Source organism: Oryctolagus cuniculus, chromosome 6 (assembly GCF_964237555.1).
Source record: "Oryctolagus cuniculus chromosome 6, mOryCun1.1, whole genome shotgun sequence".
NCBI classification, from domain to species: Eukaryota; Metazoa; Chordata; class Mammalia; order Lagomorpha; family Leporidae; genus Oryctolagus; species Oryctolagus cuniculus.
Genome location: NC_091437.1, coordinates 44,642,014 through 44,667,162, shown reverse-complemented (window position 1 = coordinate 44,667,162; position 25,149 = coordinate 44,642,014). Strand labels below are relative to the sequence as shown.

The following is a 25,149-nucleotide window of genomic DNA, read 5'->3' as shown; positions in this document are numbered from 1 at the left end:
CCTCCCACCCCACTTCCTATTTTCTCTTTTGTTTTATCCAAGAAAGAGAAAGAAAAAGACAAAAAATAACAAATGGAGTAAAAAAAAAAAAACTAGCAGAAGTATTCCTCAACTGTCTATACAAGGGCGGATCTATGTTATTGCTTCTCGAAGGTGATTTCATTTTCCCCCCTTCCTCTTTTCCCTTCCTTCCTCCCCCTTCTTTCCTTTTAGAAACTTAAGTGTCTTTAAAGAACCCAAGGATGTTACTTTTGTGAGCTCTTGGACATAACTATATCTTATGAGACACAGTAATATCCTCCTTTTAATACACTAAAAGGAAGTGATTCTTGAGAACAAGTTTTACTATTAAGTCTCATGGTACAACTCTTTGGGGACAGAGCTCCTGGACAGAAAGTTAGTGCACAGTGACTCTTGTTTATTTAACAAATAGGACTCTTACGTATGACATCAATAATTGCCCAAGGCTCTTGACATGATCTGTCTCGGCTATGGATGCCTTTTGGATCCACTAATTAGCTCCTGTTTTTAAAGCATGAACTCCACATAAACATGCAAGAAGAAAGCTACCTTAAAAACTGTGATCCAGATGTGTTGTGCTTTGGTAAGGAAAGGCCCAAGGTTGCAAAATGAAATTGCAGACAGCTTGAGATGGTCCTGCTTTCTAGGCAGGGGCCTTCACTTGGTACTGAAATCCCCATCCACTTCCCTGCCATCCCCCCAAATCAGCAGAGACAAAGCAGCCAGTTCATTAATACAATCATATTTATTACAATTTCCAGACTCCCATGAGACATTTCTCAAGCAGAACATTGCAAACTGACATTACTAGCAGCAATCCTCCTTACACGAAGGATTTCAGTTAACAATTATGAGGAATTCAAAGAGGCGATTATAAGTTACAGTTTTCTTTTAGCAGCTGGAATATGAATTGTGATACTATCAATACACAGAGTCATCCAGGTTTAGCCTTGTCTAAAAAATCCGTACTAAGTCCTGGTGTGGAGGGTTGGCAAACACAAGGCTGATGTCGTTAGATGCCAGCACGGAATAAGCAAATCACTGTTGAAGACATGGCTCACGATCTGCTTCACTGTCAGTACAGCAGAAGAAAGGAGTGGACGTTTGTCCTAGAACCCTGCTCACACACAATTCAGCCAGATCATCACTGTTTAAATAATACCTATTACATTTCTCATGTATTTTCTCCACAGCTCTAAAAACATAACATGAGACGTACATCACACAGTTGCTGTAAAGGAGTAAAATCAAAAGCAATTGCAATGTACTGGGAACAGCTTTTATACTTTCCTAAGGGACAGTTCCCACCTTTTCAGAGAGTGTGTTTAAAGAGGCACTAACTCTGGTTGCTTATCAAACTACTTTTTATTCTGAATAAATAAAAAACCAACTGAAGGTCTCAGGTGTACTTATTTGTCTCCTCCTAGATCTTCAAACCATCCAAAGCCATTGCTTGACAGAAAGCTTTCATATGTATTAGAGGAGTGCAAGAGAACTTACAGGCATTTGAAAAATACTCAACACACTGAAGGCTATGGAGGCCCAACCCGTCCTCAGAGCCTAGAAAACTGTGCCAGGAACCCCGAGGCTTATCCTAAATCCATCAACTCAATTTGCCAGAAAGTAATGACAGACCGCCCACCACTGCAACACAGGCCCAGAAAAGAGGCTTTTTTTTTTTTGCTTTACAGTTGCTAAGAAAAGCCTTCTGGGAGAAGAAAAACACAGACTGGTGAACAGAAGTTGTGGAGTGGGGCCGGCTGCATTCTATTTCTGGCCAGGAAGAGAAAAATGAAAGCAGCTGGGAAACACTCATCCCGGGATACTCTTCCCTCGCATGAATCTGGGTCTTCCCCCAGCAACCACTTCATTCACAAGAAATGCACAAGATTGGTGAGCTTTGGGGGCAGCACCAGTGACAGCTAGCTGTCCTTGGGGAATTTTAATTTTTCCCTAAAGGCAAAATTTGGAGCAAATTGAGAAAGGCAATTTACAGAATCAATTCTATTTCATGAATTTCTCAGCTGCTACGGACACTGCAAAAAGAAATACAACATCCAGTCTGCATCCAGCGAGGTTTCTTTCTTTTTTCTCCAGGGGTGGCAGTGGCACAACTGGCAATCCTGAAAGGTGCTCCTGGCTCCTTCGCCACTCGGCATCCACTGACAACTCACAGCAAGGATTCCTACGAACCTTGATTTTAAGGCTAATAGTTTGTAACCCCTGACTCGACATGCACCATGCACAGAGAGCAAGGCACCTGCCTCAGACACTGCTAACTGTGGCGAACCCTGCCAGGAACAGCCTGCCTCTGGCGGTAAGACAGTCCCTGAGAGGAAGCACCAACGCTGCACAAGAACAAAAGCCAGCCACCTCAAGTGCCCCGTCTACTCAGGACGGGGCAGAAGAACCACCTCTGTGTCCAGTGGCACAGGAAGCTGCTCTGGGTGTGAAACCCTATCTTCCAATTCTGTGTTTCTTATCACCTAACAAAGCTGGCAACTCCTGAGAAGACTGCAAGTGCACATATTCCCCTGTTTTAGAGATTACTTTGAAGAATGGAAGTCAGATGTTCAAAAATGGGTACTACTTTCCCTAAGCCTGTTTTAGAGAAACCGGCTTGAAAACATATGCCCCTATTTCAGAGATTACTTTGAAGAATGATAGTTAGATGTTCAAAAATGGGTACTACTCTTCCTAAGCCTCATCTCCGGACAGGCCTAGAGACCAGCACTGCTGCCTCTCTGTCAGCTGGGTGGGGGCTCAGGACCACAGCACCACTTCCCCTTTGCTTTCTTTCTCCTGAGAAGACTTCCATTACTTCCATAGCAGCTTCGTGACATGGACCTAGATGATCCCATTTGTTGAGCAGCACACACACTATTTGGATTTTTTTTCTTTCTTTTGAAAAATTCCTCCAATAATAAAGAAAAGGCAACCATTTTTAAAGACTGATTTTTCTAAAAATTAAGTATCATGCTTTGTACAAAAAAAACACATTTAGTCGATAGAATTCATTCCAAAATACTGTTCACACCAAAAAAATAAATGGGAAACACAGTACATAAGGCAGATCAATCACACATGGTTTAAAAATAATATTCACAAAATTGTCATGTTGGGGAGGAAACAGTCTATCAGTCCTTACACAGATGTATGAAAATTACATGTAAATATGAAAGCAGGCGTGTGTTTAAAATAAATATGGTCTTGTTTGATCAGGCACTAAAATGAGTGTAAATTAATTTTATTTCTCTTGATTCAACAGTTGTACATTATTGGAAAAATACAGTATCTGCTGCAGCTTCTAGCTGAGGGACAGAGGGGCAGCCACACGGGGGAGACTGGCAGATAACAATTAAGACAGCCGTTAATTTGGAAGCTGAGTTTTAGACACACTCTTTAGAAGATTTTCAGAGTGGAGGATTCCAAAGCTAATTGTTCAATTGAGTTCATAACCTAGAATCTCTATAAACTAGTGCATCTGATCTAGCTCTACAATATACTTTAACATGCATTGGAAAAGAAAACCAAGTAAACAAAACAAAAAACTAAACTTCCACAAATCCCCCTTTGGGCATGTATCCTTGTTGGATGCTTATTTCTCCCTTTGGTACTATCAGATAAACCCCTTGAAGAGTTCAGGGGAATTTTTTCTGATAATGACCAGACAAGATGGGGGCTGGGATGCAGGGGTAATAGCAAAAAAAAGTTACTCTCCTCTTACTGAAGATAATCATCTGAAAACTTCCACTGTCCCCCAGAGGAAGGAATGCAATATGGAAAACAGTCCCTGGAGACCTCACTGCCTGCTCATGATAGCTACAAGATCATAACCCTGACACCTAAGGAGATGACTTTCTTATGTAGCACCTTCTTACAGAGCTATGACATAGAGCTAGTACAAACGCCTCATGGCAGTTACACATGTTCAGACTGCAAGTACAATGCCTTCCTACAGCTCCTTGTCACATGCCCCTGTGAGGTAGGTGTCTGATAGAACTGAGGCACAGACGGGTAAAGTCCGCTCACCTTGTATCGCATGATGAGCCAGTGGTCCAGCTAGCAGAAGAACCAGGAGTTCTGCTCCCTAACCTTTATTCACCCTGCTTCTCAGAAGGCCTATCTAAGTGACATAAAAAATACAGCAGGGGCATGATGTCTTCTATGCATTTCTTATTTGCACTTGAACATAAGTTACCAAAGATAAAACCAAAGAGAAACTGACAAAACAAAAAAATCAATATGGCCTAAGAGTCTGTATCAAGGTGCAGCCTTTGCTGCATAATATGATTCAAGTAGAAGCATTCACAGGTGCTATGGTGTTGCTGTTACTCAAGCCAGGCTGTGGGGAGAGCGTCTCTTCAAACAATACTCGGTGTACTTCTCAAGAATCTCTTTGGCCCGGCACAAGGAAAGAAAACTCCCACCACTATTTCCGGGTGAGACTGTTCTGGCAGATATTCTACACAAGGCTAGCCCCACCTGGAAAGGGGCCTCAGCCACACGATGTGTATCACCGAGTTCACGCAGAACCCTTTGAAGTCACACAGGGAGGTCACAGTCTCCTGCCGTAAAGCTCACAGGACAGTGCACACTACGCACAGGGGGCAATACCACGGGGTACATGCACTAGCACCATGCCACAGAAGTTAGAGAGGACAAGAAGCCACCACATGAGTATCTACAGGTCTCATCTGGGAAGCCATCTGCAGAGGCCACCTCTAAGGGGAGGACTGATGAGGTCCTCCGGTCATGTCCATAATAAGGAGAAGGATCTAATCAGAATTCTTTGCTAGCTGCTTCGAGCAGGCCACCTATCCAGATTTCACCCCTAAGTAAGCTGGGAACTTTTCTAGATCTTACATTCAAAGATATTAAATTTCATTTCTTAGCAAGAGAATGGTGTAGCACAAAACTCGAATTACAAGATCTGAGTATAGGGCTCAGAGCACATCACACTGCTACTTAGACTCAAATCCATGACTGCTCAGAGCCCTAGCTCTTAGAACTGAAATAATTCTTAGTTTTTTTACTGGAAGATCTTGTATTTGGTTTGAGAGTCTGCAGTAAACGATGACACCAAATCGGGTGTGTGCACCCATATGTGGCTTCAGCCTTGATCTTAAGCAAATACCCATCCTTCTATCATAGCCTGTCCTCTCCTGGAGTTCATCTTCCAGAGGGCCGAGCCTGCTCTGTCCTCTGCACATGCAAGACCAGAGGGAATCATTCCAACTCAGGTTCACTGGGTTACGGATACAGCAGAGCAGCGAGTCATGCACTTTATTTCTAAATGCCAAGGCTCAAGTGAGGCTGAGCTGGTCACTGTGCAAGATGAACCAGCAGGACATTCTCGCCTCGAATAAAAATCTGGTTTATGTGTCGAGTAAATACCTGCTGGTAATCCACTTTGGGCTTTCGCTTTTTCTTACGGGGCTGGCCCCTGGATAGCGTGGTAGCCCTGGAGAAGGTACCTCCCACGCTGGATCCATCTGTCCGCGTGGTTCTCCCTGACACCTCTGACCTGGACTCCTCCCTGGCAGAGGCGTGCAGGGAAGAAGGGACGGAGCGGGAACGCTTGTGGGAGCCCCGGTCAGTGTCTCCTCTTCCCCAGACTGAGGCCACCTTCCAGGTAGACGTCTGGGAGTATCTGGACAGAGTGGAGTCTTCAACTGCAGACTTGGAATCTGCTTCCTTCTTGGAGGAATCTTGAAGTTTCAGCCGATCGAATAGCTACAAGGACAGCAATGACCAACATCAGCCTCTCTTCAGCCTCCAACATCCCTCCACATACAGAACAAGATGAGGTTCCTCAATTATGCTCTGTGGACATTTTGTTTTGCTAATTTTAAAAGGTCAATGATCAACTTTCTCTTTCTAGCTAGAGCTCAGGTAAATCATTCAGTGTGTCAACAGAAAAGGTACTTGCTTACTTCTGTGTTATAAAGCTAGAAGATTTTTAAGTTTTGTTAAGAGGTAACTTGTTGATCAAACACTCAGGTTACAAGCACAGACACACTTGAGATAAAAACCACTGTAGACCTCAGTACCACAATAGGACGGCCAGCTCACCGGGCCCCGGCACCTGCATTCCCGAAACAGAAAGCTTGAAGGGCACTCGGAGGACGGGGGAGCTGCCTACCCTAGTCAGAGTCAATGAAGAATCCCGTTCGTATGCTTTGCCTAGAACAGGTTTTCGGTAGGTCTCATCCACATCAGTAAGTGCCTAAAGGAACAGCCCAAAGGGGAGAAAAGGAGGTAGAATTAAAAATATTATTTTTATAGCTTTCAAAGAAAAAACACGGCAGAATAACATCCAATCATAGCAGAACTAAACCGGTGACACAGCTCTTGGGCAGAAGAGAATGGTAACACCTGACAGCTTCTGAGTAGGATTTCCAAGCTGCTCCCACCAGACTTGCAAAGATGGGTTTCTTGCATTGACAGTGAAGCCATTTAAGACAACACAGCAGAGGTCTTTAAATTTCAGTGTGCATAAATATCTTCGAGGCCTATTAAAATGCAAATTCCAGGATACCCTGCTACAGATTCTGGTCGTGTAGGTCTGGGAAGAAGATAGGAATCTTCTTTTGAACAGAAAGCCCGGATGTTTCTGGCACAGGACAGCTTTGGAACCCTGGGAAACACTGCTCTGCTGCTGCTGTACCCTCCTTGTTTCTGTATCTTAGGAGAGCAACTGACAGAGAACTGCTACAGAATCCTCATCCCTCGGGTCAGCCTCCCAGGACAGCTGTAGGATCAACTGAGACTGTGTCAGAGCGGTTACTTGAGTAAGTATAAATCACCCTACAAATATAACCTGATAGGATTATTACTACCATTGTCATCATATACATTCTATTGAATTCCTTCCCTTCAAAAGTAAAAATATAATAAAATCTCTCCTCCATATTTTTGAAGTGAAAAATTGAGGCTCAGAGAATTTACCTTGCTTAGTTGCCAACTAAAGTGGTGAACCCAGGATTCAAATTGGGTCTAGGGTACAAATTCCTAATGGTTGAAAATGAGGTCTGAGGATTCATAAATACCTGGGATAAAGTCTGGTCCTACCACTTACTACCAATCTGATCTGTAACCAATCTTTCAGTTTCTCTGGACACAACTTCTTCATCTGTGCAAGGGCCCTACAACTCACTCACTGAAAGACACACCTAAGGTGGACGCAGTCTCTGGCACACAATTGCACTCAGTGACTATTACCAACTGTTGACTGCCTGGCTGGGACAAAGCAAAAGGGAAAGCTGGGCATGGGAAACCACGGGAGAATGAACACTCAAAAGCCCGCTGCTTCCTGTTCTAACCACCTCTTTAGAGCTGTGAGCAACACATCCCCTCTCTCTCAAATGGCGAGTAGGAGACAGCAGGCTTCCAGAAGGGTGGGGTGTGGTGCCTGCCTTCCCAGGCAACTCGTCACCAAGTGCTCTTCTCATTCGTGCCACTTCAACTCTCTCCTTCTCAGCCTTCCCAAATACAGTACGGTCAAAGTTCCTGTCTGAAAACAGCACAGAGCCCAGCCCAAGGGAGAAGGCAGTACATATTTTTAAATAAATAAAAAAATGATTGGTAGGAAATTAATTTTAAATTGCTTGACAGAAGAAATAAATTATTTCTTAAAGCTGGGTTTCTCAACTTTGGCATTAAAGACATTTTGGAGTGGATAATTCCTTGTTGTCGGGGCGCTGTCTTGTGCACTTTATGATGGCCAACAACACCCCAGGTCTCGACCTACTACCAGATGCTGGTAGCACTTTCCACCATGAAGAAAACAAAATGTCCTCAGACACTGCCCAATATCCCTAGGAGGGAGGGAAGAGTAAAACCAAGCCTAGGTGAGAACTGCTACTGTTGTTCTCTGGATGGGTATCAGGGTTGTTCAGACATGTGTATGTAAGATTTCGTCTCCAGCCCCTTGAGAAAGGCTTCATTACCATATTCCAGAACTTGTCAAATGCAACCAGGAAGCCTGTACAGACTCCGCGAAGTCCCTTGAAAGTGCGGATGTGAACATTGACCTTCACGCCCTCCCGGATACAACGATGGAGTTCGCCCAGAGGGCTGCCTTCGTGTACTGAAACGAGAGAGGAACAGTGAGTACAGCAGGCACTCATGCCCAGAATTAACAGCGAGACCACCCAACCATGTCCAGCAATACAAAGCAACCTCCCCATCTGATCAGGAAGGCCTGTGGCAAGTGGCCAGAACAGAAACACCCTGAAATGAGACGAGATTCCAACAGTGTGTGGATGAACCGAATGTATGGATACCAGCAGATGTTCCATGACCCATGGGTCCTTTATTCCAGGATGTCATCAAGTCTAAGATGCACCATCAATACCACTGCACTGTACCTAACAGCAGCAACACTTTTCTCAATTCTGTGCCTTAAGCCAACATTTTTCAGAATAATTCTCAGGAATCACAGATCCAACTTGAGCTTACCAAACCAAAAATTTTGTTCATGTTTGAAAGAAATGAGCTGTATACCATGTCTGCCTTTAAACATGTGTGCGGCGGAGCTGGCACTGTGGCGTGGCGGCTAAGACCACCGCCTGCAGCATCAGCATCCCATATGGGCACCAGTTCATGTCCCAGCTGCTCCACTTCTGATCCAGCTCTCAGCTATGGCCTGGGAAAACAATGGAGGATGGCCCAGGTCCTTGGGCCCCCTGCACCCACTTGGGAGACCCGCAGGAAGCTCCTGGCTCCTGAATTTGGACTGGCGAAGCTCTGGCCGTTGTGGCCATCTGGGGAGTGAACCAGTGAATGAAGACCTCTCTCTCTGCCACTGTCTCTCTGTAACTCTGCATTTCATATAAAATCAATCCTTTTTTTTTTTTTTTTTGACAGGCAGAGTGGACAGTGAGAGAGAGACAGAGAGAAAGGTCTTCCTTTTGCCGTTGGTTCACCCTCCAATGGCCGCCGCGGCCAGCGCGCTGCGGCCGGCGCACCGTGCTGATCCGAAGACAGGAGCCAGGTGCTTTTCCTGGTCTCCCATGGGGTGCAGGGCCCAAGCACCTGGGCCATCCTCCACTGCACTCCCTGGCCACAGCAGAGAGCTGGCCTGGAAGAGGGGCAACCGGGACAGAATCCGGCGCCCCGACCGGGACTAGAACCCGCTGTGCCGGCGCCGCTAGGCGGAGGATTAGCCTAGTGAGCCGTGGTGCTGGCCTCCTTTTTTTTTTTTTTTAAAAATGTGTGCAATCCTTTCAGAGAGAATGGCCTTTTGGCTCCACCAATCTGAGATACTCTACACACAAGCTCTCGTGAGTGACGAATGTTTCCATGTGCAGAATCCTCCCTCCAGGAGAAGTGCTGTTTGTATCCTAGGCCTCGATGCTGCACAGGGCATCTGCCCGGCCTCCGGGTAAGCATCTCATGAAAAGAGCAGCATGCCACCTCCCTGCAAGGAGACTGCAGCTACAGATTTCAGCTTTTATTGTGAGAGATTCTTCGCCTCAGAGCTTGGGAGCAGGGATGAATTTTATTTTTATCATTTCATGGTAACTTAGATATCACAATATGCTATCTACAGTACAGAAGACTTCCCCAAAGAAAACTTCTTCCCCTGCCTCTACCCCTTCCCCCATATGTCTCAGTCTTCCTTTTCTAGTTCTGCAAGGCAAAATTCTTTGGCAGGTATTTGCCATTGACGGTAGACAAATCATCTCTGTGTTTTGCCTCTGGGGTATAAGGAACAACCATCCTACACTGCAGTCTGGGAAACTCTGTTCTTCTTGGCCACCTTATCATTCCTGCACAGGCTGGTTATAAACAATGGCTGTGATAAGTTAATAGAAAACACCATCAGGGGTGGGGTTTGGCATAGCAGTTAAGATGTGATTTGTGACACGCACCTCTCATATGCGATTGTCTGGATTCAAGCCCTCGCCCCACTCCCAATTCCAGCTTCCGACTGAGAGAGACCCTGCGAGGCAGCAGGTGATGGCTCAAAGGTGGGTCCCTGCCACCCACACCAGATGCCATTCCTAGCTCCTGGATTCAGCCTGGCCCAGCCTCAGCTGTTGCAAGCATTTGGGAAGTGAGTCAATGGATGGGATATCTCTGTCTCTCTACATTTCAAATAAATATAAGAATAAATATATAAAAATTAAATTAGAAAGCTGCTAGTCTCCCTCAGAGCGCTTCCTTTTTTAAAAAGAAAGAAAATACTCTTGGAAGAAAAAGACTTAGCAGATGAGAAGTAGGAGTTTGTCAGATTGAAGATTTGGCAGTAAGGTACAGTTGGAGACAAAGTGGCAGAAACACTGGCCTTGGGAAGGAGCCTGAGAACTTGCTGTGACCTTAGCCACCCACCTCTCTACTAAGCAACACTTTCAACCTCTGTACACGTTTGATGATGTGTGTGGGCGTGCACGTATCTGCATGTTACAGGCCTGGTTAAGTCAGGGTCAGCTGTCTGAACTGGTGTGTAACCTAGTGAATCACCTTTTCTTCGCAAGTCCAAGTTTCCCTCTGCATAAAAAGAGGCTAGTTAACTTCTAATTTCACAAATGAGTCTTTAAATTTCACTCCTTAGAAACTAAACACAATGTCTGGATTATTCCCTTGCCAATACATATGTACCGTCCCTACCTCCCAAATACGTGTGTTAAAAAAAAAATAGGAGCATTACTTTACTTCTTCCCCCACACCCTCAAGCATGTATCCTAATTAAATAAATACCAAACTCAGGTCTTTCAACTCTCACATCTGAAACTTTCTCTGCATTTTTTTCCTGCAAAGGTTGAGTGAGGTGTAATTCCAGGGAGCATTTCTCCTCTTGTGTGATCAGAAACACAACACTAGCATCACCCAAGACAGCCAAGAGCCCAGGCAAAAGCAAGCCCCTGTTCTCCGAACGCTCCCTCTCTTTCCCGGCATCTCCAAAGAGACACAAGCCACGCTTCTACAACTTAATAGGGAAAAAAAGCAGACTCCTTAGGCTGAAGCAAGTTATTCTTCCCAATTCCAAACCCAGGTCGATTCTCAGCTTCCCTCTTCCTTCTCCCTGCTGGGAGGGAGTCCCAGCACTAAGTCCACTAAGTCCAGACAATAGATTCTCAGTAACTAAGACCTGCCCTCTCCTTCCTCTCTCCACAGAACAGTCCAGCCCAGATCCTCATCAGATGATTAGTTTACTCTCTAAGTCTCCTCACTCCCCTCATTCACATCCACATTGTCATCATCATCATCACTCACCCCGGGGCCTTGTGTGTAAGTCAGGCCCTGTGGTAAGTTTAAATTAGAATACATTATTTTATGCAATCCTCATAACAATCCTAACAGATATACACTATTATTTCACCCCATTTTATAGATGAGGAAACTGAGGCTCAGAAAGGCTCAAACAATTTCTTCAAGGTCGCTTGTCTGGTAAACTGCTGAACCAACACTGAAAGCAGGCAGGTTAAATGCATTCAGACCTGGGGCTTTTAATTAAGACAAGCTAAAAGTAGTAATGGAGGAAGGCTGTTTGGCACAGCGGTTAGGATATCACTTGGGATACCTGCATCCCATATGGTTTATCTGGGTTTAAGGCCTGATTCTGCTCCCCATTCTAGCTTCCTACAGGTGCACTTTCTGGAAGGCAGCAGGTGACGGCTCAGGTAGTAGGGTCGCAGCCACCCACACGAGACCTGGATTGAGTTCCTGGCTCTAGGGCCTTTGGGAGAGAACCAGTGGATAAGGAGGTCCCTCTAATAATAATAAATTTAAAAAAATAACCACAACAACCCACGGTAACAGTGACATTTAATGTTCACTGAAAACCTCCCTTTTGTGCCAGGTAACATTATTACTATAAATGCTTTAAATGTGTTAACCAACTGAATCCTCACAACGATGTGAGGTACTACTACTGCCTTCCCTCTACAGAGGAAACTGAAACCAAAAGACTCTCGATAGCTTCACCCAGAGTAGAAGATGTGCAAGCCAGTGGACAAACCTAGGCAGACTCTACACATATACTGAAACTCACTTATGGCGCAGCTATTTGCCACAGCGTAACCAAGTCGAACCTCCAACACCTGCACCCAATATGGGAGTCCCAGGTTCTAGGACTCCCTCCACTTCCAATCGAGCTTTCTGCTAACGAGCACCCTGGGAGGCAACAGGGTATGGCTCAAGTACTTGGGTCCCTGCCAGGCACATAACAGACCTGGATGGAGTTCCAGGTTTCTGGCTTTGGCCTGGGTCAGCTGTTGTGGGTGTTTGGGAACTGAACCAGAGGATGGCAGATCTCTCAATCTTGATTTCTCTGTCTCTTGCTCGGCCTTTCGAAAAATATGTCACTTTAAGATTTTAAATCCCACTTTAAAAGCATGAATTTTTCTACTGGTAAGTTATACCTTTATAACTTGATTTTGAAATAATTATTACCCTCAACTATGCCCTTCTTCAACTGCAAGACCTAAAGCTTATCCAAGAAGTCGTTCTTGAACAAATCTAACCCTCACCCACGCTCGGGTCACTTCTGCCTCTGCAGGCCATCAGACTCTTTGCGATGTCAAACTCTCCACTGTCTCCAGGGTCATAATTAACACTTTCAGTGGCTAGGGAGTCTCTGCAATCCTGACTCCATGTGTGCATTTAATATGCAAAGCCGACAACATGTGTGTTTAATAAAGGAAAGTCACACCCTGTCTTAGCCATAACGTGCTCCAGAGTAAAGCTAACACAACTGACCACAGAGCAATCTCTTCAACAGTCTCAGTAGCAAAGCAGTAACTGGTAAAGTGGAAATAAAATGTCAGACCCAGCGTTGGAGTTGATTTAAATTTTAACAGGCAAAATAAGGGTCCCCAAACTGCTCTCGTTTCAGGAGAATGCACACTGTTTCTGTGCCACTGCTGGGCAGGCAAGGCAGCGATGCTCTGCCCCGTCAGTCACCCAGCAGTGGCACCATGACAGCACGCAGCTTTTCAGGATGCTTCTCTCCTAATAAACACATTTCTAGGAATGAAGCAAAACAGCCCCTTGTTTAGCACAGCCCTCCATTCAAAAGGCGGCACTTTCATCATGGAACAATTTCATTATCAGGATGCAGACGCTTTCAGTGGCTAAGTAGGTCACTGCCTTCACAGGGCAGATGTCAGAGCTGCTTGCCAGATGAAGACAGACAGAACCCTGGGCTCTTTCTATTCCATTTACACGGGACCCAGCACGCATTCGAACGTCGGCTGCTTACAGCTTTACTCCAAGGATCTATTAGGAGGCACCAGGAAATTCTCCAGTGCCGTTCACACCTTCAGAACTCTAGACAACCTGCGCATATGTTAATAGGAGCCTGACAGACACAGTCCCACACCTCGCTACAGACCAGTGTCTGTTTTGGTGGCATTTTGTGCCTGCTGCTGCGTTCCCACACTTGTGACTGAGTAATGTGAACATACGTGCCCAAGACCTGCAGCCCTCAGCCCTTCTCCTGCTCGGCGCACCGGGGGAGTGAGGTGCAGGGTTTAGCAGATTATAACCCCCTGCGCGACCTAAACACATCTCCCCACGCCCATCCTGCTCATCCCCAAACGACTGGGACCAAACACTCCCCTGACCCCTAAAACCGGCCGTGCGCCGCCCCGCCCCCAACTTCTGTGCTCTCTCCTCCCACCTCCCCCGGTGGTCCCCAAGACCTCTCACCGCCTCCGCAGACCTCCCTGCGAGGTCGCCCTTGGCTGTGAGCGTCCCCAGCCCTCCCCCCGCCTACCCCCTGCTCCCACGGGCCCTTGCTGCCACGGACCCTATTACCTTTGCAAATCTTCCCCAAGGCTCCCGATACCCACACAGCCTTACACTCGGCCCCTCCTGCTCATGCAGACTTGTCCCCCACTCCAGGCGACCCTCCCCACCGTCGCTGAATCTCCCTGCAAACCCTCGCCAGGGCCCTGCCCCTAGTACGTGCAGACCCCGCGCCAAGCCCCGACCACCCCGCAGACAGCCCCGGGGCTGCCGGCTCCCGCTTCCCCGCCCGCGGACTCACGGGGCATTCGCGTGAGCACATTGCGCGGCGCCTTCCTGCTCCGTCCCGAACCCCGCCGGCGCGCCCCTGCGGCCCCATCCCCTTCCTCCTTGACCACCATGAGGCGGCGGAGGCGCTGGATGCGCTCGGGGTCCGGGGCGGGGGCGTCGGGCCGGCGGCGGGACCTGCCCAAGGGCCCCGGGGCGGCGGCGGGGGCCCCAGCGCCTGCGGCCGCGCTCCGCGCCCGGCCGCGCCCGCCGCCCCGGCACCCGGTCCTCAGGAAGCTCTCGTACTCCGCCAGGTTGTTGAAGCACGGGGCGTTGGGGTACGGGATGGGAGGCACGCGGGGAGCGTACAGGGCCAGCAGCGGGTCGAAGCTGTCAGAGCTGACGTCCAGCCGCGGGCTGGGCGGGCTCGCGGGGCTCCCGGCGCGAGCCTGCCTCGCCCCCCGCTCCCGCTCCTCCATGTTTGAAAGGCCCGCAAGCCGAGGCCGATGGGAAGAAGGAGCGGGACCGCCAGAGGGCGGCACTGCGCAGCCGCAGCGCGGAGTCGCCCTGCGCGGCGCGGCCGCTGGGGGGCAGCACCTGCCCACGCTTTGCCCTTGCCGGGGGGCGTGGCGCATGGCCCGCGCCCAGCTGACCGGTTGACGCTGTTAACCTGATCTATTGCAGTGTCTCGTGCATATCATTTGGGGCGTTTATTAATACTCCTGATACCGTGCGGTTGGAGCCTGGGATCGCGTTTCAAAAAATCCTAAGGCGTCTCTGCTCTCGGGAACTGCAGCCTAGCTTGAGCGGACGGGGCGGGAATAGGACAATACACATTTCAATTTGCATCTATGCTGAGCAGTGCTCGGGAGTTGAGGGACCTTTATCACTTCATTTTTCTAAGCATTGCTAACTGGAGGAATCAAGGATCCAGCTCTCGGAAGACGGGATGGAAGATGCCCAAGATTTGATTCCTAACTTGTGACTTCATAACCTGTTTAGCAAAACATTTATTGTTCTTATTTGAAAGGCAGAAAAACTCCATTTTCTGGCTCCCTTTCCTGATTGAAACGGCTGAGGTTGGTCCAGGTCTAAGCCAAGACCTCAGAACTCAATCCAGGTCTCCCAAGTGGGTAGCAGGGACCTAATTACAAGAGCTATCAATACTGCCTTCCTGGCTTGCCTCAGCAGGAAGCTGGAAGATGGGAGCTCAGACTGCCATCTTAATTGCTATCCCAGCGGCCCACCCCCATTTTTTGGTCTTTGATGTTTAAGAGACAGTTTAGACGAAACACCCAGATAGCTCCTCCCCATTCAGTAGAGCCAAGCTATTTCCAGCCATCTGTAGGCCACACAAGCCCCCTTCCCACCAGCACTCTCCCAAACTGTCATCTCTACACTAGTTTTTGTGTCTTAGTTTGATTTTGAAAGGCAGCCCGAGAATACAGAGAACCTCAGTAAGATGGAAATATACAATACACCTTCAAAGTTAACACACTGGAATACACACTACAACAAAGATATAAAAACCTTCCAACGGCTTCCAAGCAACATTACAGGTTTTGTTGTGCTCCAAGTATTTAACATGGTTTATTACTTGGGTCAGTTCTCCCTGGTGAAACGAAACAGGCAAAACTGAACTGTTGCTAATTGTTACAGGATCACCTGGGACCCCTGAGTGCACACTTCATTGGGTTATCTTGCACATGTTAATACCTACTTGTTGGTCATTTTGATAAAAAATGCTACCAATTTACCACCAAGTTAAACTCACCAAGAGCAAGTTTGTCTTTGTTTCACCTCTTCTATCACAGAGGCCTTTTTGCCCAAAGTGCTGTCTCAGACAAAAGGAGCTTTCAGAGTGCAAGTCAGAATGCTGAATCCAAATCTTCACGAGAGCAGCAGCTCAAATTCGAACTGTTAGTAACCATTCCCCCCCTTCCCTCCCCCCCCCCCTTTTTTTTTTGCACAGAGCTCTGTGAAGCCCTGCTCTGAGGAGGTCTAATCTTCCTGGCCCAGACATAACACATTTAATTCATATATTTGTTTAAGACAAATAAACAGGCTAAAGGAGTTGAAGCTTTTATTTTTTTTTCTGAGATTTTAGAAATTACCAAACCTGAGCTCCATCCCCTGTTCCTGCAGAGTGGGGAGAACAGGAAGTGGGGGGGGCATCGACAGATGGGGTGTCCATTAGTGAAGGGATAAGGCTAGCTGTCACCCTTTCAAAAATACATTCTCTTCTTGGCTGTAAATTCTGCAATGCAACACCAGGCACTGGGACGTGGGCTGTCTCTTAATTAAATCTTAACAGAGCCAAATAATGTTTTTCCTCTAAAATATGGAAAAGGACAAGAGGAAATGCGAGTTTTCTCACCAGCCAGCCCACGACCTCCCCTTCTGTAGCCAAGAGCTTCGCACTGCCGCTTTCTGTGGCTCCTCGGCCATCTCCGCTGGTCCCTTAACAGGTGGTTATGATGCCCCCTCGGACACAACGGACATCCTGACCCCTCTGCCTGCATTCACATGCCGTTGTTCTGAGTCCCTACAAGTTACTTGACAATCTTTTTCAGGGAATCCAATCGGAAGGCAGCACTGAATGAAGAACATGAGGTCAGTGCTTCCCAGCCTCAATCATTCACGGCCACGTTTTCTCTCCTCTACACACACAAATTCTTCCTTCCCAGGATGACGTGAGAGGCCTTGCAAATTGGCAAGGTACTGATCATGCCAACAATCCCAGAAAATTAGTCCATGGAATCTGTATACTGCGTCCCCAAAGAACCATGTATTCCTCCAGCCGAAGTTGCCAATTCTGGAGACTGGCACACCCTGCAGTGTTCCCTGGAATTCCTGAATTCGGAGGCCTTGCGGAGGCATCAACCCATGCTGATCTTCCGGTCTGCCAAAGGTGAATGCCAGTACTGGGTGGCAGAAGTGTGATTTTCAAGGGCACTGGGTTCTGTAGTGAGGAACAGGTGGCTGAGAGTAAAGTTTGGGCTCCTCTTCTATTGTAGGTGAGAAGAGCTGACAGGTTTCTGTAAGATTTATGCCACAATCTGAAAATGACTCATTCTGCAAGGCATGACAGACTTCTTGCTTTACCAAAATAGTACAATTTTGAGGAAAAAAAAATCAAGGAAACCAGGTTCCAGCACTGAAAAAAGGTGTTCTGCTGAAGTAACACACGACACACCGCCCCCGTCCACCCTTTCCTCCCCTGTTCCCCTTCCAGCTTGGGTCGTGTCATTGCTGACACAGCGCTCTGGGTGTCAAGGCTGTTGGGGCCACCCAGGGCAAGCAGAGGCGGGGGAACCTGCTTGGTTCAGCATGCCAGCACTGAACAGGACGGGTCAGCTGTCTTCACTCAGGATCTCCGGATGCTCCTTCCAGAAAGCATCCCCAATGAGATCGCAGTGCAAGGCCACTGGCTTAGACCTGGTCCGGGTCACTGCCATCTTTTTTCCTTCCATTTCTGCTGGCAGCTTAACCTCTTTCGTTGTGACTTCCCCCACCTATGGGGAGAAGTGAAAGGAGCGACACTGTTAACTCAAGAGTAAGTTTGGGAGACAAGAGAAAGATATGGGGGAGTTCACCTGTGCACTTGACACACTTCTAACTGCCACACACGCAGACACTCATGTGTCTGTTCTTTACAATTAAAAATATTTTTTATAAAGCTATGTTACTCTATCCTGAAAAGAAATCTTAGGAAGAGAGAAGGGTTTCCACACTCGTGAGCAGCACTCACAGAATTAAAGGCATTTCTTCCTTCCCACCTGCATTAAGCAGTCATCAACTCTGTGCCAAAGAACAAATGTGTCTGAAAATACTAACACAAGAGCTGAAATTGCCAGTCGAAGGACTGGCTCTCATGGAACCAGTCAGTACAAAAACATTCCTTTCAGAAAAAAACACCTTATGTGAAAGAAATTCAGAAAAATCATCACGTCCAAGAGCTGTACGGAATATTAAGTATGACTGGGGAATCTCAGGAAACTTCTGAGATTCACAAAATCCTCGTCTGCAACATCTCCTAGTGCCTTCCTATTTTAGTTATCATAGGGTAGATCACTTAATGTATGTTCACTGTGGGAAATGAATGCAGAAATCTTCAACCTAATTTACTTATTTGAAAGGCAGAGTTACAGAGAGGGAGAGGGAGAGCCAGTGAGAGGTCTTCTATCTGCTGGTTCACTCCCCAGATGGCTGCTATGACCACAGCTGGGCCAGGCCAAAGACAGGAGCCAGGGGCTTCATCCAGGCCTCCCCTGTGGGTGAACTGGGCCATAGTCTGCTGTTTTCCCAGGCACTTTAGCAGGGAGCTGGAACAGCCAGGACTTGAACCAGCACCCATATGGAATGCTGGCATTGCAGGTTGGCAGCTTAACCTGCTGCTCCACAATGCCAGCCCTGCACTGTACCCTTCTGAAAGGGCTTTACAGGCTGTGGGGTAAGCATGACACCAAAACTAAGTGCACTAATTCTATAATTCTGTGGGAGGATTCCATGCCACTACTAACAAAACAGACCTCCAATGATCTACTGTGCTCCTTTTGCAAAGAACTCAGTATCTGTTAGTAACTGGAGTGACCCCGGCATACGGGGAACGGGCAGGACAAACTGGCAATGGGCATAGGCTCTCCTGCTTTCCTGGCCTCCACCTCACTGGAATGAGACTGCCTTACCTTCTGCCAGATCAACACAGTTCCTTTGCGATACATCAGCGGCTCATTATTGTAGTTGATGTTGAATTCAGAAAACAGAATCTCATTCTTGTCTGCTGCGAGAGTTCCCTGGTAAAAGAAAATAGACATAAAAGGTCTGTATGTCTTGTCTCTCCCCTAATGCCACCTATCTATTCTGCATTGAGTTTCCAAAACAAACCAAGAAGTAGAAAGACTTATCAAACATCTTATAATTACTAATGAATTTTTATCTCAAAAGCAATTCAAATCTTATTTAAATAACTACATTCATAAAATTCTCTTCTGGGGGCTGGCATTGTGGCTTGTGGGTTAAGCTGCTGATCCCAAAAGGGGACCAGTTTGAGTCCTAGTTGCTCCTGGTCTGATCCAGCTCCCTGCTAATGGCCTAGGAAAGCAGTGGAGGATGGCCCAAGTGCTTGGGCCCCTGATACCCTCATAGGAGACCTGGATGAAGCTCCTGGCTTCGGTCTGGCCTAGCCTTCGCCATGGCAGTCATTTGGGGAGTGAAACAGTGGATGAAGATCTCTTTCTGTTAAATAAATCTTAAAAAAAAAAAAAAATTCTCTTGCAGCAAGCACTGGTCAAGGCTATGAAAGGAACAGGAGGAAGTAATAGTAACCGAGTGCCCCTTGTATACCAGGCACTTTATGCTTCTTTTCTTTCTCTTTTTTTTTTTAATTTATTTTATTTGAAAGGTGAAGTTACAGAGAGGCAGAGAATGCGAGAAAGAGAGAGATCGATCTTCTGTCTGCTGGTTCACTCCCCAAATGGCTACAATGGCTGGAGCTGGGCTGATCCAAAGCCTGGAGCCAGGAGCTTCCTCCTGGTTTCCCATGTGGGTGCAGGGGCCCAAGCACTTGGGCCATCTTCTACTGCTTACCCAGGCCATAGCAGAGAGCCAGATTGGAAGTGGAACAGCCGATTCAAACTGGTACCCATATGGGATGCTGGCGCTGGCACTAACAGTGGCTTTATCCACTATACTACAGCACCAGCCCCCATGCTTATTTTCTGATTTGATCATCGTTTCCATTTCCATTTTAGAAATGAGAAAACAGAGGCTTAGATTCTAAAATTACCCATGGTTGAAGATTACTTCATTCTTCCAAGAAGAAATCAAAACCCAAACCTGACTCTTGCAAACTCTGGAGATACCTACTAGTTTTCCTATTATTACCATATATAAACTTCATCACAAGTGTTATTAATAAAGGCAATCAGAAGGTGTCAGGTACGGTGCCAGCAGCTGTCACACTACTTCATCTCACAGTCATCCTATAAGCAGCACCACTACCTGGTAAAAAAAAGCCAATACTAATTTACCACTGAAAATGTACTTTACATGCTCCTGTGTTTGACATGTGTCATGCCAGTTCATTTTGACCTTAAACCTATAATACAGCAACTATTATTTTTCACATTTTACCTACGCAGAAGTGAGGCAAAGAGGATAAAATTAAACATGAGCATAAAAAAAAGAGCATGGATATTTGACTCCCAGAACACATACTCTCACGACACACAAGGATCATAAGCCCAAGAAATGACAGGTGCCCAGCAGGGCCGGGTATGAGCAGAGGCCTGGTGGACCTCAGATGGAGAAGAGCACGGTGCCTTGTCTACAGAGAACAGTCAGCTCGCAGCTCCACCTGGGAATGCAGAGCCTCTGTCCATCAGCTGAGCACATGAAAGCTCAGGGCAAAGTCATAACCCACCAGGCCTACAGAACAGGCAGGTGGCAGAGCCGCTCCTGTTACTTCCTCCAAAACAGAGCTCTAAAAGGGGGCTAAAAAAAATTGTGAAGGGAATGTGAAAAAAAGTGCTGCCAGACACGGCCTATGGTCAACTATCTGCAGCTAAGTGTTAGTATAGTCGGATCATACCTGTAATCTCCCCTGGGCTTGTACCGGAGTCAGTCCAGATTGTTGTACGAGTGCCCAGAAGACTGTATTATAAAGATTATTGATGTGACCTGTGAAGAGAACACAGCATCGTGTTTATATACGTACAGCATCTCCTCTGTAAGCACACGTTCAAGGGGTACCAGAGCCCTGCCCCTCTTCTCTGGGAGACATTCTGTGACTTGTCCAAGATCCTACCCAGGGAACACAGCAGGAAGGGGCAGGTAGAAAAACAGCTAGTTCCTAACCAGAGTTTCATCTGGCCATTCCAGTTATACTCTGCATAAATCTGTTAACTTGTGCATTAACCGTGGGGTTACTTTCAAAGTTATTTGGTTTATAGTATCCTGATCTCTTTTCCAGTTTTTCTGGCAAAATCAAAATAGACCAAATGAGTAAGAGCCTCACAAACATCACCACAGTCCCGTAAGGCAGGAGTCACAGCTCAAATACTGAAGCTGGCGTGAACACAAATGTGTAAAGCAGTGGCAGATCCCAGGGGACCACCAAAGGGCAAACACCGGCACAGTGGCGCCTATATGTGAGTGATGTGAAGGCAGCTGCCACCCAGGCTCTGTTCAATGCCAAGGCAAACGCAGAGCTGATATGGTCTTCTGATTTAAAACAAGAAAAAAAAAAAACTTGTGGGGAGGTTTTAGACTCTTCCAATTAAAAAAATATTTTAAAAACTTTACATACTAGATTCCAAACGAAATATACAAGAGCCTGTTTCAGACAGACACCTTTAATGCATGCACCTGGTGATTTAACCACACCTGACTACTGGTGCCACTTACAATCTGCTTGTCGCCAACTGAGGTAGTCCTTTAAGGTCTGGTTGCTAGGATACACCACCACTCTTCCATCAAAGCCTGGGGGATACAGAAGGGGCTGGTCCTCAAAGTAATCGCGCCAGTAAAACACATAGCTAGATGCAAACTGGGAGGCCACGTGAGTCATGAACTTACTTGCAAACGTAGGCACATTGGGTGGAGCAAGGAAAGAGAAAAAACATGATATTAATTCAACACCATACAGGGCCTAAGGGTGCAACAGGGAGATTACACAAACCGCCCAGCAAGCCAAGAGATAAAATGCATTTGGTTAAGAAAAACTACTTTAAGGTCTTGGTTTTATATTTTGAATGCAGACTGTCTTTCCTTCCAGTCTTATTAAGTAAATTATTAATACCAATTTTTTTCTCTGAAGGATGTGATGTGAATTCTTGGTTTAGGCATTTGTTTTCAGTCTTTGAATGAGGGAAACATTGTTTTAAAAGCACAGAATTTATCATATGGGTTTCAAAATACTGCCAAATCAAATGTAAGATTTATTTATTTTCCTTAATTAAAAATTTAAACAACACTACAATGCATGTAGAATGTCACTGGCTAAGCCAACCTATGAGTCATCAATACCACTTTTGTATTCTGTTTCTAGTCCGAATGTTCGAAGCCAGACCAGGCTAGAAGCTAAGCTGATGGGGCACAGAGGGGAAACTAAGATAAAGAGACAGCTGGACTGCTCAGGTATCTGGTGGAGTCCAGAAGCCTATCAGGAAATAAACATCCACTCTGTGACTCTACATTATGGAAACCTCCTCTGTGATCTGTAACTGCAATCAAGGCAAACAGAAAACCAGCTACTGGTAGGCAGTGTTCCGCAGAGGGGAGGCGGGGCCTGGAATTACCTGGCTCTTCTTTTAAACCAGTTGCTTTTCCGCTTGAACACAAAGCTATACTCGTCACTCTGTCCATAAGCGATCACTATATCCTCCAATTCTTCCATTACCGTCTGTGCGCATTTGGTCATCAGGTGGAGAGCACGGCTGTCATTTGGTTTTGCAAAGTTGTGCTTCTCAGAGAACCTTCACAGGGGAAAGAGAATAGGGACGAGGGCATGGGTGTAGGAGCTTGTGATTAAGGACACAGATGACAGAGGCTGTTATGAGGAAAATACTTCACAGCACTGTGAACCAAACACTCCGGCAGCCCTAACCTAACCCACTTTCTTGAGAACTCTAGGTTTGTCCTGCCCCGAGCAACTGAGAAAAAGGGACACACTGCTAAGCCTCGCGTCCCTTCTCTGAGAAGTGGGGATGTAGAGTATTCACCTCATCCACTTCCAATTATGCCTGTCTCAGAGGACATGCTCAGTCGCTGTTAGTGACCATTATGAATACATCAGCCCCTCTTTTAAAAACTTAAGCTCCTGTGTTTATTACGTTTCTTTCTCCTTTGTGAACGCCTTTCTTGAATCCAGTCCATGTGGTGTGTGACTGATAATGACATATGGGCATCCTGTAAAGTGTCCCCCACAGCAAGGCCTACATGGAGCTCTTAAGTCCGCACGCAAAGATAGCTAACAGAATCGCTGTGTAATTGGCTGAGGAATTTAAGTACGGTGCTCCAGGCCAAGGCCTCACAAGGGGGCATCTTGCCCCACTTATTGCCCGGACTAGTTCAAATGTAAGCGCTGTCCTGGCTAGCACCCAGGGAGATGCTTAGTGCCGGGCGCTCATTGGCTGCCACGTTACCCCGGCAACCGTGAGCCTGAGGCGGGCACGGTAGGTGCCGGACTCCCCGGAAGCGAGGGCGCACCACGCCGCCCGGGGCCGAGCTCGCTCACCGATGGAAATTCCGGCCGTCCAAGCGCACTACCACCCAGCAGTGGGCCAGGCAGGTGTCGTCAGCCTCGAAGTCCCGCACGTACTCGAACTTGCTTTTTGCCATGGTCGCGCTTAACTTCAGGCACCGTCTCAGCGTGGAGGAAGCAGCGGCCCAGCAACCGCGAACCTTAACCTTGCAGGAGGCCCACATTCCCCGAGCGGAAGGGAAAGGCCCAGACAATCCCGCCCCGGAAGTCTCCGCTTCCCTCCGTGGCCTCTCTAGCCTTGGGGGGAAGTCGTCATCGCCCTCTCGTCTCTCCTTGTAGTTCGCAGGGCCCCGGGGACCGAGAGGGAGATGTCCTTTCCTACGTGAGGTAGGCGCTGGCTCGCCTTTCTTCTGCGGTCCAGAAGCTCTTAAAAATTTTGTCCTAATCAAGTTTGAGAGCGTGGTTGTGATGGTTCCCGCCTTCTAAGTAGCATTTATGAATTCATAATATGAAGTGTGTCAAACGAACGGAAACACATATAATTAAGACAACCAGCAGTTTATATCCGCCAGCCCCTGGTGCAGTGATGATTCCTTGCCCGTCTGTTTTCGCCACAAAATTGAAATCCCTCTTCCATATAAGTGATATCGTTTTTCCACTCGGCTGGAGTATTTTCCGGTACCATTATTTCAAGGCGTGACTTTTAAAAACAGGTGTGACTCAGTATTCCAACATACTGGTGTATTAGATCAACTTTACTCAACTTTCTCACCAATAAGTAATCAGAGGCCCCATGTTGGATTTCTTGTTGCTTGTAGATAATTGTAACAACACAACTGGAGTGATCTGGGTGATTCTATATGGTTTATATAATGCTGTTTCAAATTCTTGACATTTTTTTCATCCTCAAGAAAAATACGCAATGTAAAAGGATTTACCGTGGAAAGTCTCTCACTGACTGCTAACCTCACATCCTACAGGCAGTTGCTGCCGCTGATTTCTTGGATATTTGTTCCATGATTCCTCTGGCTCCACAGCAGTATCTGCAGCCATAGCCATCCTCCTCTGGCATGTTCTCAGTAACTTCAGGGGAAGAATTGACAGTTTCCTTGGTAGACGCAATAAGAAAGAATAAGTTAGATAAAGTCACGTGGCAGAGCCAACACACAAATCCAAAACATTGTCCCTCTTTCCTCCCTTCCTGTTACTTTGAAGTCAGTTTTCTGTAAGTTATCATTGCCCACCTTTTATTTCCACAACCTCCCCTCTCCAGCCTGATGAGGAGACAGTCATCCCTACTTCTCCAGGGACCCTACATTTATTACTTAGAGGGGCCAGTGTTGTGACACATCAGGCTAAGCTGCCACGTGCAATGTCAGCATCCCATTTGGGTGACAGTTGGAGTCCAGGCTACTCCCCTACCAAACCAGCTCCTTGCTGATGCACATGGGAAAGCAGTGGATGGATGATGGTCCAGTTGCCTGGGTCCCTGCACCCATGTGGGAAAGCCAGATGGAGTTCCAGGCTTCTTGCTTCAGCCTAGTCTAGCCACAGCCACTGCAGTCATTTGGGGAGTGAACTGGTGGATGGAAGATCTCTGTCCATCTGTTTCTATCTATAACTCTGTTTTTCTTTTTTTTTTTTAAGATTTATTTTATTTATTTGAAAGACAGAGAGAGGTAGAGACAGAGAGAAAGGTCTTCCATCTGCTGGTACACTCCCCAGCTGGCTGCAATGGCTGGAGCTGTGCCAATCCGAAGCCAGGAGCCAGGAGCTTCTTCCAGGTCTCCCACGTAGGTGCAGGGGCCCAAGGACTTGGGCCATCTTCTACTGCTTACCCAGGCCATAGCACAGAGCTGGATCAGAAGTGGAGCAGCTGGGACTAGAATTGGTGCCCATTTTGGATGCTGGCGCTTCAGGCTGGGGCTTTAACCCGCTGCACCACAGTGCTGGCTGTA

General features: G+C 47.0%; 2 protein-coding genes across 5 annotated transcripts; both read right to left on the bottom strand.

Annotated features, from left to right (window-relative positions):
- Positions 1-747: 747 nt before the first annotated feature.
- Positions 748-14,503, bottom strand: LSM11 (LSM11, U7 small nuclear RNA associated). Its single transcript, XM_051843563.2, has 4 exons — positions 14,021-14,503; positions 7,974-8,113; positions 6,167-6,250; positions 748-5,757 (listed from the first exon to the last, which is right to left on the bottom strand). Exons 1-4 carry the CDS (start codon positions 14,463-14,465, stop codon positions 5,347-5,349), a joined length of 1,080 nt encoding a protein of 359 aa, XP_051699523.1. The 5' UTR covers positions 14,466-14,503; the 3' UTR covers positions 748-5,346.
- A 1,549-nt stretch (positions 14,504-16,052) lies between these two features.
- On the bottom strand, positions 16,053-23,475 carry THG1L (tRNA-histidine guanylyltransferase 1 like). Of its 4 annotated transcripts, none has more exons than XM_002710341.5 (6): positions 23,225-23,475; positions 22,287-22,463; positions 21,394-21,563; positions 20,579-20,667; positions 18,675-18,782; positions 16,053-17,501 (listed from the first exon to the last, which is right to left on the bottom strand). In XM_002710341.5, the coding sequence occupies exons 1-6, from the start codon at positions 23,413-23,415 to the stop codon at positions 17,340-17,342; spliced, it is 897 nt and encodes a 298-aa protein (XP_002710387.2). In that variant the 5' UTR covers positions 23,416-23,475; the 3' UTR covers positions 16,053-17,339. The 4 variants fall into 4 exon arrangements, with proteins under 4 accessions (XP_002710387.2, XP_017196713.1, XP_051699525.1 ...); XM_017341224.3 differs by having other exon boundaries at positions 21,394-21,468; positions 23,225-23,451; XM_051843565.2 differs by lacking the exon at positions 23,225-23,475 and adding an exon at positions 22,710-23,128 and having other exon boundaries at positions 21,394-21,468.
- Between the last annotated feature and the right edge of the window lie 1,674 nt (positions 23,476-25,149).